Source organism: Trachypithecus francoisi, unplaced genomic scaffold (assembly GCF_009764315.1).
Source record: "Trachypithecus francoisi isolate TF-2019V2 unplaced genomic scaffold, Tfra_2.0 Lachesis_group0, whole genome shotgun sequence".
Taxonomy (NCBI): domain Eukaryota; kingdom Metazoa; phylum Chordata; class Mammalia; order Primates; family Cercopithecidae; genus Trachypithecus; species Trachypithecus francoisi.
The window spans coordinates 13,991,071-14,004,961 of NW_022681453.1; the positions used below are offsets into that span (position 1 = coordinate 13,991,071).

General features: G+C 42.7%; 1 protein-coding gene across 1 annotated transcript; it reads left to right on the plus strand.

The window, feature by feature from the left end:
- The first annotated feature begins 6,073 nt into the window (after positions 1 to 6,073).
- Positions 6,074 to 13,187, plus strand: CCR2 (C-C motif chemokine receptor 2). Its single transcript, XM_033204905.1, has 3 exons — positions 6,074 to 6,419; positions 9,737 to 10,723; positions 11,940 to 13,187. The coding sequence occupies exons 2-3, from the start codon at positions 9,783 to 9,785 to the stop codon at positions 12,121 to 12,123; spliced, it is 1,125 nt and encodes a 374-aa protein (XP_033060796.1). The 5' UTR covers positions 6,074 to 6,419; positions 9,737 to 9,782; the 3' UTR covers positions 12,124 to 13,187.
- Positions 13,188 to 13,891: the final 704 nt, after the last annotated feature.

Below are 13,891 nucleotides of genomic sequence, written 5' to 3' on the forward strand. Positions count from 1 at the left end.
TTCCTCATTTGGATGCCTTTTATTTCCTTTTCTTGCCTAATTTCCCTGGTTAGAACTTCCAGTATGATGTTGAATAACAGTGGTGAAAATGGGCATTGTTGTCTTTTTCCTGATGTTAGAGAGAAATTTTTCAGTCTTTTACCATTGAGTATAATGTTAACTGTGGGTTTTTTACAAATATCCTTTATCATGTTGAGGCAGTTCCTTCCTATTCATACGTCTTGGAGTGTTTTTGTCATAAAGGGTAATTAATTTGTCAAATGCTTTTTCTGTGTCAGTTAAGATGATCATGTAGGATTTTTTTCCCTTCATTCTATTAATGTTGATGTTACATTGGTTGATTTTTTATGTTGTACTACATTTGCATTCTTTAGATAAATTTCACTTGGTCGTGGTGTATAACCCTTTTAATATGCTATTGAATTTAGTTTACTAGTATTTTGTTGAGAGTTTTTGCATCTATATTCATAAGCAATATCAGTCCACAGGTTTTTTGTGGTTTATTTGTCTGGCTTTGCTATAATGGTAATGCGGTCTTCATAGAGTGAATGGGGGAGTGTTTTCTCCTCTTTCATTTTTTAAACGTTTGAGAAGGATTGATATTAATTTTTCCTTAAGTGTTTGGTAGAACTTACCAGTGAAGCCATCTGGTTCTTAACATTTTTCTGTGTTGGGAGGTTTCTGGTTACCAATTCAATCTCTTTATTTTTTACAGATCTTTTCAGGTTTTCTATTTCTTCTTGAGTCAGTTTTTAGCAATTTGTGTATTTTAGAAATTTGTTCATTTAATCTAGGTTATTTAATTTATTGGTGTACAATTGTTCATAGTATTATCCTACAATCTTTTAATTTTTGTAAAGTTGACAATGTCCCCACCTTACCTGATTTTAGTTATTTGTGTCTTCTTCGTATTCTTTGTGTCTTCTTTTTCTGTCTTAGCATAGCTAAAGGTTTGTCAACATTGTTGATCTTTTTTTAAAGAGTCAACTTTTGCTTTCAGCATGCATTACTTTTTAAATAGAAATATATACACCTAAGTTGCATTACAAAGAAGTTGTCCTCCACACACTTATTGTTTCCCCACCATCAGATGTTTATGGTCCCTGCAAAAGTCACCATCAGTTGGGCTCATCTCCAATCAGCCATGGTAAGTCAGGGTCCATCTTACTGTCTCTGTCACTCATGCCCCCCCAGGGTGAGTCTAACCATGTTCACCAATCAGAACCTCTGCCACATCAGCTCTGTGGGTTTTCTCTCATGCAATCTGTACCAACAATGAGCACAGTCTGGGTTTCCTGATGTTTTCTATAGCATGGTGCCCCTCCCTGGGACACCTCAGAAGCCACAGTGATATTCATTAAACTTCTTCCTGCAAGTAATCCCTCTATTGCTCCTTCTACTCACCAAGCTTAGTGTCAGGGAAGATGCCAGTGGGGAGTATGAATCTTAGCTTCTTTCTCCCAGACTCAGCTCCCAATCTGCTGTTGCCAAGTCTTGGGGACATCTATAAATGCCTTCTAAATACCTATCTTGGCCTATCCACAGCCAAGAATTCCTCCCTAGAGCAGGCTACATCTGAGGCATCTATACTGAGATCTTAATCACAGAGGCATTTAAAACATCTAGGCTACAAAAGAATTCCTATTATAGGGTTCAAATGAATTGCCTTCAGACACTTGAGAGAGCTTTTTAGCAAGTAAATGTATTAAAGATTCTGATTTCCCCTTTTTTCTCCTACAGTTTGTTTGGCCTAAAGGTATGACATCTAATCTGCTACATTTACACTCTAAGTCAAAATTACCATTTTGTTTTTTTAATTTCTATTTCTAATGATACATTCTTGTCTATTCCTGGTTCATCTGAAGACAATGGTGAACTTAGAAGATGGAGGAGAAATTCTTGTCTTCCCTCTGCTAGTTGACACTTCCTTTCCAAGAATCATTTGCAGTTGCTGGGCTTTCTTGCTGTAACTCTATGCCCTGTTGTGTTACTTTTTCATTTGTGACAAAGACAGTGGAAATAATTTGCTTCATTTTTATTATGAAGACTTGACCAGGATAGGTAGGGACATGATTACTGCTTTTTCTGTGGACATGATATTGGTCCAGATCATGTTTAACCAAAATTGAAGATGTAAAATCCTAGAACACACTAATCTGTTTTAGTAGGTCACAGGAAGCATGCAAACCATAAAAACCACAATGAGCCAAAAGCATCTGTGTTGACAAGAGGCAAGAATTTCTCTATCTTCTAAAGGCACTAACTGAACAAATCCATTGCCCATTACTTAGGAAATTGCTAAGGGCATCATTAAAGTACTTTGGACTGTTGAAAAACCTTTTCTGTCTCCCTGCCCCACCACCAATGATCTCTAGCTATGTTTTCTCTCACATGTTCTTGCCATCCATGGAGTGGCAGAGAGGTTCTGAGTACAACTCTAACTTTCAGTTTCAATGGCCTAATCCCCAACTCAGCTGCTGACCTTGAGTGTAAAAATAAGCAAGATCTTAAACATCTTATGGCCAGCATTCTGGGTCTTCTTTTGTCATTTGGGGAGCATAAACTATTTTCATTTCATTGGCTTGCAGAAGAATTGAGTTTCTCCTCATCCTTGCCCCATGTCACCTTGAGGTGACCACAGCCCTGCCTTCTGTGTAATCCTGCTTGGTCAGCAGGCACATCAGAGCTCAGTGGCTTGTGATGTACTTTCCCTCAAGCCTGCTCGAAGGGCCATACTCATCATTGAGGTTGGGAACCTTAGAAACCATGAACCCAGTGCCAATGGGTAGATACAGAATTCTCAAACTCATGAAAAAGTATCTTTTTAACTCTCTCCACATGCATAAAGAGTTCTAAGATGTACTTATCAAGATTCCCAATTTTCTAACTATCTATTAACATATGGACAAGGTAAGAAGAAAGTTGCAAGAAAAAAATCTGTTTGACTTGACGGTTATGTGGTTATTTGCCATGTCCCCCAGATCCACTCTGAGTCCCAGGAAGCTGATTTTAGGGGCTACATTGCCTAGACTGTCCATGGTTCCCTCTTCCCATCTGGTTCAGCCACTGGGAAGCACTGGTAGGAAGTCAGAGTGGGAGAAGGAGGTTAGGATACTTTCTGCCCTGGCTGTCCTACTGCTTTGCTGAACTTCTAGTAGTGGCTGAGCCATTAACCTGCGGTTCTCAACTCCAGCTGGCAGTAGCACTCAAGTGGTATTGTTTATTCTTTTTATCCTTCTAGCTGTTAAGGAAGAAAAAATAAATTTTTCCCTAATGCTCATAAGTTCTTGGAATGGACCCCTCTAACGAACGACAGATTAACAAGAGAGAAGAAAAGTTTATTAACATGCATACTTTATACATACATAGGAGATATCCAGGGAATGAATAATTCTCAAAGAGGCGACTTTGAATTCTAGCTCATATAGCATCTTCGACAAAGTTTAGTGACATTTTAGAGATATAACAAGACAAAGAAAATGAACTTTGAGCCTTTAGGGTCAGCGACTTGTAGGAAGGCAAAAGGAATAAATGGAGATAAAGGCTGGTTGGTAACGCTTGTTAATGAAGATTCCTCTGGTGTCATCTCCAGGTTCATAAGGATTTAAAATTGTCTTCAGTGGTGAACCTTTGTTCGCCCTGGCAGAAGGTGTGAGGTGGGTGCAGATGCCTTTTGTCTTTATAAGTCTATATTCTGCTTTCAGACAAGTAAAGGGAGGGAAAAGAGCTTTCCTTCATCTGCTTCTTCTTAATTGATTTCAGCTAACAATCCTTAGGCAAAAGAGGTACATTTTAGGGTAGGAAATTCTGGTCTCCCACAAAGCATAGGGATGACAGACCACCTCACCATCCCTGTTGCTTCTCTTAAGCCTGCTCACCCCTCCAAAAATTATTTCATTCTATACAGTCTCTTCAAAATCTCTGCCAAGGGTGCCCTCTCTTCCCTGTGTCAGGATAAGCCAAAGATTTGAATCCCGGCTCTGCAACTATCTACCTCTGTGCCTCTCCTTTTTTATGAAATTACAGGGTTGGAGACAAAGATCACAATGTGAAGACAAAATTGTAGAGCGGTCCTAAATCAGCCAGAGCAAAAGTTCTGGCTCTTGCCCTTCCCCATCCCAGGTTGAATCATAGGAACTGGTGGCAAGATGCCAGGGTCAGGGCAGTAGGCTCAGTGTTACCAGGGCAGAGATGACCTGTCTTATTATTGAAATCTCAGAGATATGCTCCAATTCCTGCCCAGAGACACATTGAGAGACAACTGGGGAACTTACTGTGTTCCTGAACAGGCAATGAGCTGTCTTCCAAGAAAAAACCTGAGGCCCTTCAGGTCTCAGGTCTTACTTAGCAGAAATACCAGGTCTTACACAGAACACATGGTTACAGCTGACTGAAATCTGGCCTGGGTGTGGGAGCTCACACCTGTAATCCCAGCCCTTCAGAAGGCTGAGGTGGGCAGATTGCCTGAGCCCAGGAGTTTGAGACCAGCCTGGACAACATGGCAAAACCCCGTCTCTACAAAAAATACAAAAATTAGTCGGGCATGGTGGCATGCACCTGTAGTCTCAGCTGCTTGGGAGGCTCAGACTAGAAGATTGCTTGAGCCCGGGAGGTTGACACTGCAGTGAACCATGATCATGACGCCTCACTCCAGCCTAGGCAACAGAGCGAGACCTTGTCACAAAAGAAAGCAAAAACGCAACACAACAATGACAACAAAAAAGCCAACTTCTTGACATCTGTAAAGGACCCCTGGACTGCACTTAGCATTTGATTGTTTGCTCTAGCAGTGGATGCATCCTTCAACCTCTGGCACTCTGCAGGGCTCAGACTGTTCTGTTCTGTTTGCTACCTGTGGAGTGCCTGCCAGACCCTGCACTAGCTGCTTTAGATCCATTTACCCTCACAGACCCCCAGTCTTGTTATTCATATTTCATAGTTGGGAAATGGAAACTTAGAAACTTGCCAAGTCCACAGCATGAGCTCCTACCTCCAGTGTCTGCTGGATTCCAGAAAGTGTCAGGGGCCAACTTAGATGACACCATGTTCTCTGTACAATCTTAGGAATGTTCCTAGTATGATGTCCCCATTGCAGAATTTACATTTTCTTTTAACTAAGCATCTTTCCAAGGAGGGGGACTTAAAATAACTGAGGTTCTTCTTGCTGAGGACATTCCTGACACAAGAGATAATTTAGTATTTCCTTTTCAAATCCTGTCATTTGTGACAATGTGGATGAACCTGGAGGATATTATGTTGAGTGAAACAAGCCACACACAGATAGACAAATACCACATGATCCCACTCTTACGTGGAATTTATTTTTTTTAAATATGTTGCTTAGTCAGGCATGATGACACACACCTGTAATCCCAGCTACTCAGGAGGCTGAGGTGGGAGGATGGCTTGAGCTCGGAAGGTGGAGGTTGCAATGAGCTGAGACTGTGCCACTGCACTCCAGTCTGGGTGACAGAATGAAACCCCATCTCAAAAAACAACAACAACAAAAAAGTTGCTATCTTAGAAACAGACAATAGAACACTGGTTACCAGAGATGGGAGGAAAGAGAGGAGGTGAGGATGGGCAGCGGTTGATCAACGGGTACAAAGTGACCATGAGATAGGAGAAACAAGTTCTAGTGCACTTCTCCATGGTAGGATGATGGTAGTTAATAATGAATTCTATATATCTAAATAGCTAGAAGAGAGGATTTTCAATATAATTATTTCAAAAGAAATGATAAATGTTTCAGAGGATGGATATGTAATTACTCTGATTTGATCATTACACAATGTATACATGTAGCAAAACATCATGTTGTGTCCCATAAATATATATAATTATGTGAATTAAATTTTTAAAAAATTTTAAAGTGTTATCTAAATGAAATTTCTAACCAGATTCTAAATCCGTGATACCACTGAAACCAGCACACATGATCACAGTAAAACCTCATTATATTTCCTCCACTATCACTAACACCCTTTATTCTCTGGAAAATGAAAAGTTCTGTTGTGCTCATATCATGCAAATTATCACTAGTAGGAGAGCAGAGAGTGGAAGTGTTCCAGATATAAAGACCCACAAGATAAAGACTCTCAGAGTCGTTAGAAACAGGAGCAGATGTACAGGGTTTGCCTGACTCACACTCAAGGTTGCATAAGCAAGATTTCAAAATTAATCCTATTCTGGAGACCTCAACCCAATGTACAATGTTCCTGGGTGGAAAAGAAGAACTATATTTTTCTGATCTTTTTTTTTCAAATCTTTACCATTACTTGCCCTGTATCTCCGCCTTCTCTTTCTGCAGGAAACTTTATAGCCTACTTCTGCATACCAAGTTTCTACCTCTAGATCTGTTTGGTTCAGTTGCTGAGAAGCCTGACATACCACGTCCGCCTGAGACAAGCCACAAGCTGGTGAGTTATGGGCATTTTTTCCATTACTTTCTGATTCATAGGTTCAATGCATCTCATAGCTGGAAATGCTGGAACTGGGTACACCCTGGGGGACTGCAAAGCCTATGCACTTGTGGGGAATGATCAAGGTGAGAGGGTGGGGGTGGCATGTGCACCAGGAGATGTCAGAGAAACCCTGAGGAGGAACAGGGTGCAGCAGGTGATGGGGGAGAGTGGGCAGCAAGCAAGGCCAGGACAGCCACTCTGCTCAGTCACCTCTCCACACACCCAGGGGCTCACTCTGCCCCTCTGAGCACCCAAGGATGTTAAAGAGCTGGAACTGTTAGTCTAAATATAGAACCATCCAAGCTCTGAACCAAAATGTGTCTCTTGCCTCAACTCAGGAGATCCAGAGAGGCAGAAGTAAGGAATTTATTTTTCTGAAAGATAGATTTCTATCAGTCCTGGGTGACATGTCCTGACACTTGAAATGACACCTAGGACAGCACATTTCAGGCATCTTGCTTGTTGTTCATTGTAGTAGAAGCTACATGCTAGCCAGTTGTAAAAATGAAATTAAGTAATGTGTGCACAGCATTTAACATAGCACCTGAGCTTCAGGAGCATTCAATTAATGACCACAGTTGTGATTCTTTAGGCAGATGCATTTTTTTCCAACCGTGATCAGAGGTCTTATTTAGCTTCTCCAGATTTCAAGAATCTGACTCAGTGATATGAAATACAAGACTTGTGAAAAGTGTCAACTGCAAGAGAAATGGAAGGATAAGGTATACAGGTGGATGAAAAAGAAATTCAGAGTCACTACCAGAAAAAAAAATTTTTTTGAGAATCAAGTCCTGATGATGTTAGGGCTTATAGTTCTTATTATAAAGAGTTTTATGTACTCATTCAGTGAACATTTATTGGTGCCTCCTTTAGCCAGGTACTATTATAAGAGCTGGAAATAGAAGCATAATCCAGTCCTTGATCTTAAGGAACATGCTGTGTGTAGCAGATAACATGATAAGTGCTTATCTAGATGCATGCAGTGTTATGTGATAAGAGTAATTTGACAGAGGATACAGATTAGGCTTCACAGAGAAGGGGAATGTGAGCAGGAGGTATTGAAGGTTGAACAGGGGCTCACCAACCATTTTAGGTAGAGGGGCAAGGACCTGCAAAACCACTGAAGCATGAAGGAAGTGGTGAGTTTAGGGGAAATGAAAAGAAGATGGCTGTGACTGAAGCCCAGGATTTGGGATTGGAGAAAGGGCTGGAGGTGAGGCTGAGAAGAGGCAAACTCAGAAAAGACGTTGTGCTGGGCAGTGTGGACATTATCTTTGAAGCCCACCACATATAAGTCACGGGGCTACTGGAGGTTTTAAGCTAAGAGTGTCTATTCAATTTCAACTTAAGACAGGTTGAGAGAGAACATGGCTTGAGATGAGCCATGAGCAAAGGAAAGACTACAACAAAGGCAGGAGTGAAGAGTATATGAAGCAAGAAAGTGACAGTTGAAAGCAGTGCAGAGGGGATGAATCTGAGAGGCATCTATGAGGTGGAACTCAAATGACATGATAATAATACAGGGCATTTCTCTGTACCAGATGCTGTCCTAAGTCTTTATTCCATTGATCTTCACAGCAACTCAGCATAGTTAATATTTTATACATAAAGAAATTAACACTTGAAGGAGTAATTGGCCCCAAATTACACTGCCTATAAGGATTCGAATCCAGGTTTGTTTGGCTCCAAAAGCCGGCTCCTAATTTTCAGAAGGGGAAGGGACCCAGAGCAATGCCCAATTTTGCTTCTTAGGCAATGGAGGAATCCACAAGCTGGAGGAGTTTTCAGGGGTGCCCCCTTTGGGGTGGGTTGAATTTGCGGTCCCTGAATGATACCCGCTTTGCTCATGCCTTACCTTTAGTGCCTAAAACTGAGTGTGGTTCATAGTAGGTGTTTAATAAGTGTTGGTGCAGTGAATACCTGCATGGAGAGATATGCAGCAGGCAATGGGAAATTCAACTCTGAGGCTTAGGAGAAAGGTGGAGCTTGAAGACGGAGCTTTAGAAAACAGTAGGGCAGAGGGGAGTAGGAACCATGAGGTCAGACAACATGATTCAGGAAGAACCTTGTAGCAAGGATAAAGAGGCAAAAAATTAAACAGGTGGGAGCTAAGTGTGGTGCCTGAGGAATCTCAAGGTGTGGGCACGGGGAGGAGATGCCAACGAAGAACATGAATAAAAAGTGGTTGCACAGCCCCTCCCATCTGGAAGCCAAAAACAATTGTAAATGGAGGAAGTTAGCAGAAGGATCAAATGCTCCATCAGGATGGAACTGGAATAAAACCAGGGCATTTGAAAATTGGGTTGTCACTGCAATCTTAACAAGAGAAATTTTGGCAAGATGACGGAAGCAGAAAGTTGAATCTCAGTTAGAAAGTTTCGACTTCAGAGAACAGAAAATGCAGTTCATAATGGCTTTAAAACAGGGGCTTGTTTTTCTCCCAGCTCTTTGGGAGGCCAAGGCGGGTGGATCAGGAGGTCAAGAGATTGAGCCCATCCTGGCCAACATGGCGAAACGCCATCTCTATTAAAAATACAAAAATTAGCCGGGCATGGTGGTGTGTGCTTACAGTCCCAGCTACTCAGAGGCTGAGGCAGGAGAATCGCTTGAACCCAGGAGGTGGAGGTTGCAGTGAGCTGAGATCATGGCCACTGCCCTACAGCCTGGTAACACAGCAAGACTCCATCTCAAAAAACAAAAAAAACAAAAAAAAAGAAAGAAAAGAAAAGGAAGAAGATGAGTAGTTCAAGGGTGGGTTTGGGACTCAGTGATTTTAGGATTCTGCCTGGCTTCTCATGGTTCTCTAGGTCTTCCATTCATGGCACCACGCCTTCACTAGACATGCTGCCAGAGCAGGAGGGGCAGGTGGAGGGTTCTCTTGTGTCTGTCTTATCAGGGAAGAAGAGCTTTCCCAGAAGCCCCCAGCAGACTCGCTTTTCATACTGTGTTCCAGAAATGAGTCACAGACCTATGCACCACCTGCAAAGGAGCCAGAGAAAACAAATGCCCAGCACTTTTAGCCTGAAAATGAGAATCAGGCTTGCTGGGGAAGACAAAGGGTGTTGGGAAATGGCTGTTGGGTAAATCATTGGTGTCTGCTACTAGGAATGAAAGGCAAATAAGGAACTAGCACACATGCTTTTAGGGAGATGGCTGCGAGGGAGAAGCCAAAGACTGGGAAGTTGCTTACATGGTGCCAGACTATTTGGAAGATCATGGATTGTGGTGTTTGTGTTGTGTGGTCATCATTTTGTTCTTTGTTTACATAACAGAGAAAGTGGATTGAACAAGGACACATTTCCCCAGTACATCCACAACATGCTGTCCACATCTCATTCTCGATTTATCAGAAATACCAACGAGAGCGGTGAAGAAGTCACCACCTTTTTTGATTATGATTATGGTGCTCCCTGTCATAAATTTGACGTGAAGCAAATCGGGGCCCAACTGCTGCCTCCGCTCTACTCGCTGGTGTTCACCTTTGGTTTTGTGGGCAACATGCTGGTCGTCCTCATCTTAATAAACTGCAAAAAGCTGAAGAGCTTGACTGACATCTACCTGCTCAACCTGGCCATCTCTGATCTGCTTTTTCTTATTACTCTCCCCCTGTGGGCTCACTCTGCTGCAAATGAGTGGGTCTTTGGGAATGCAATGTGCAAATTATTCACAGGGCTGTATCACATTGGTTATTTTGGCGGAATCTTCTTCATCATCCTCCTGACAATCGATAGATACCTGGCAATCGTCCATGCTGTGTTTGCTTTAAAAGCCAGGACGGTCACCTTTGGGGTGGTGACAAGTGTGATCACCTGGTTGGTGGCTGTGTTTGCTTCTATCCCAGGAATCATCTTTACTAAATGCCAGGAAGAAGATTCTGTTTATATCTGTGGCCCTTATTTTCCACGAGGATGGAATAATTTCCACACAATAATGAGGAACATTTTGGGGTTGGTCCTGCCGCTGCTCGTCATGGTCATCTGCTACTCGGGAATCCTGAAAACCCTGCTTCGGTGTCGAAACGAGAAGAAGAGGCACAGAGCTGTGAGGCTCATCTTCACCATCATGATTGTTTACTTTCTCTTCTGGACTCCCTATAATATTGTCATTCTCCTGAGCACCTTCCAGGAATTCTTCGGCCTGAGTAACTGTGAAAGCACCAGACAACTGGACCAAGCCACGCAGGTGACGGAGACTCTTGGGATGACGCACTGCTGCATCAACCCCATCATCTACGCATTCGTCGGCGAGAAGTTCAGAAGGTATCTCTCGGTGTTCTTCCGAAAGTACATCACCAAGCGCTTCTGCAAACAATGTCCAGTTTTCTACAGAGAGACGGTGGATGGAGTGACTTCAACAAACACACCTTCCACTGGGGAGCAGGAAGTCTCGGTTGGTTTATAAAATGAGGAGCAATTTGATTGTTGTTTATGAAGAGAGATAACAATCTGTATATAACAACAAACTTCAAGGGTTTTTGAACAGTAGAAACCTGTAAAGCAGGTGCCCAGGAACCTCAGGGCTGTGTGTACTAAGACAGACTATGTTACTCAATGCGTATCCAACATGTGCTCAGGGAATACTCCAGAAAACTGTGGGTAGAGACTTTGAGTCTCCAGAAAGCTCACCTCAGCTCCCGGAAAATGCCTCATTACCTTGTGCTAATCCTCTTTTTCTAGGCTTCATCATTTCTTCACTCTCTGATTCTATCAATGTATTGAAATCAAGGGCCAGCTGGAGGTGAGGAGGAGAATGTGACAGGCACAGATGAATGGGAGTGAGGGATAGTGGGGTCAGGGCTGATAGGAGAAGGAGGGAGACATAAGCATCACTGAGCCTGGACAAAGACAAAGGTGAGCAAAAGGCTCACTCACTCAGCCAGGAGATGATACTGGTCCTTAGCCCCATCTGCCACGTATATTTAACCTCGAAGGTTTCACCAGGTCATGGAGAGTTTGGGAACTGCGATAACCTGGGAGTTTTGGTGGAGTCTGATGATTCTCTTTTGCATAAGTGCATGACACATTTTTGCTTTATTACAGTTTATCTATGGCAACAATTCACCCTACATTTGAAATCTATGAAATATCATGCTCCATTGTTCAGATGCTTCTTAGGCCACATCCCCCTGTCTAAAAATTCAGAAAATTTTTGTTTATATAAGATGCATCATCTATGATATGCTAATAGATGTATGTGTGTGTGAATATATATATATATATATATACTCTTGATTGATTTCTCCAGGAGGTAGTGATTATGAGAAGGTGATGGAGAATGATGAGTTCCTTCACCAGGAGCAAAGCACAGGGATCGTGTGGAACCACTGCAGAGCTATTTCCAGAATTAACTAAGTGGAGAGCCAGGAAGGCTGCATCAGAACCCAGTAAAGCTTCCTGTCTGGATCTGAGCTGGTTTGTTTTGTGGTTGCTGTGCCCTGCCTTGCTGCTCCCCTTGCCCCTGTCTGTTTCCCCACAGCCTTTATCACATAGCTCTTGGCTGTAGGATTGCCCTACTCCAAAAACCAGTGTGTGGAGGTCCAGGAGTGAGATCAGGAAAGAATGTGAAAGAAACTACACAAGGACTCCTTGATGGTCGTGGAAAAGGAAAGTCAAATGGCAGAGCCCCTGAAGCCAGTCTTCAGGGCAGAGAAGGAGCCTAGAGACAGAAATAACAGACCTCTGCTTTGGAAATCACACATCTGGCCTCACAGATGTGTGATTCACAATGTGAATCTTGGTGTCTACGTTACCAGGCAGGAAGGCTGAGAGGAGAGAGGCTCCAGCTGGGTTGGAAAACAGTATTTTCCAAACTACCTTCTAGTTCCTCATTTTTGGATACAGGCATAGAGTTCAGACTTTTTTAAACAGCAAAAATAAAATTAAAGCTGAAAACTGCAACTTGTAAATGTGGTAAAGTGTTAGTTTGAGTTACTGTCATGTCAAGCGTGAAAATGCTGTATTAGTCACAGAGATAATTCTAGCTTTGAGCTGAAGAATTTGGAGCAGGTGGTATGTTTGGGAGACGGCTGGGTCAACCCAATAGTTGTCGATTGGCAGGAGTTGGAAGTGTGTGATCTGTGGGCACATTAACCTATGGGGATGCAGCATCTAAGTAATGATGTCATTCGAATCACAGTACACGCTCCATTGCTGTCATCTCAGCTGGGTCTCCATTCTCTCAGGCTTGTTGCCAAAAGCCTTTTGTGTTTTGTTTTGTATCATTATGAAGTCATGCGTTTAATCACATTCGAGTGTTTCAGTGCTTCACAGATGTCCTTGTTGATGCTCACATTGTTCCCTGTTTAGCCAGCGGGAACTCCTAAATCAAGTTGGCTTCTAATCAAAGCTTTTAAACCCTATTTGTAAAGAACAGAAGTTGGAGAAGCTCCCTGAAGTAAGCAAAGACTTTCCTCTTAGTCGAGCCAAGTTAAGAGTGTTCTTATGTTGCCCAGTATGTTTTTGATCTGATGCAAGCAAGAAACACTGGGCTTCTAGAACCAGGCAACTTGGGAACTAGACTCCCAAGCTGGACTGTGGCTCTACTTTCAGGCCACACGGCTAAAGAAGGTTTCAGAAAGAAGTGGGAACAGAGCAGAACTTTCACCTTCATATATTTGTATTATCCTAATGAATGCATAAAATTTTAATTTGATGGTGATGAAATGCAAATACTGTTTTTAAAAACTATGATTTGGAAAATAAGTCAATGCTCTAACTATGTTGATAAAAGATTTAAAAACAACTGGCTGTTTTTTTACACTGTGGTGTGGATGATTGTGTTTTGTCACAACTTTCCACTTCTTCCCCTGTGTGATTACACACCTGCCCTTGTGGTGTGACTTGCAGTGTGCCCTGCAGGCCACACACCCCACGCCCTCCACCACTGGCTCTGCTGCTGGCATGTGAGCAGAAGTGACATCTGCCTCATCCAAGCAGAGCCTCTTGCTCAGCCACGGGAAGGCCCATTCCAGATCACACCCCTCAGCCCGTGCGCCCTGGTGAATGAGAAGACACAGGGAGCTGCAGCCACATATAACATGAGCAAGAAGTCTGTGTTTGCTGTGATTAAGCCATTGAGTTTTAGGGGTTGTTTGTTAAGAAGCACAAAAACTGATTAAGACATGTGGTATATAGTGATTTCATATATAGAATCTGGAAAACTATCCATTTATCTTCCATCATGGAATTCAATATGACAAGCACCCTGGAGGGTCTACCCTATGCCAGACTGGGTTGAAAACAGAAAGACAGATGTTAATGCCAGTGTCCTTTAGACCTCCAAGTCCAGGGCCAGTTGAGGAGTGGGAGGGGTAGAGAAGGTCCTGTGCACAGTCACAGTGCGCTGTGCAGAGCAGGAACAGAGGCATCTGTGAAAAGTCTGAGAGCCTGGAGGACAGAGTGACTAATGCAATGACAGTCTTGCATCAT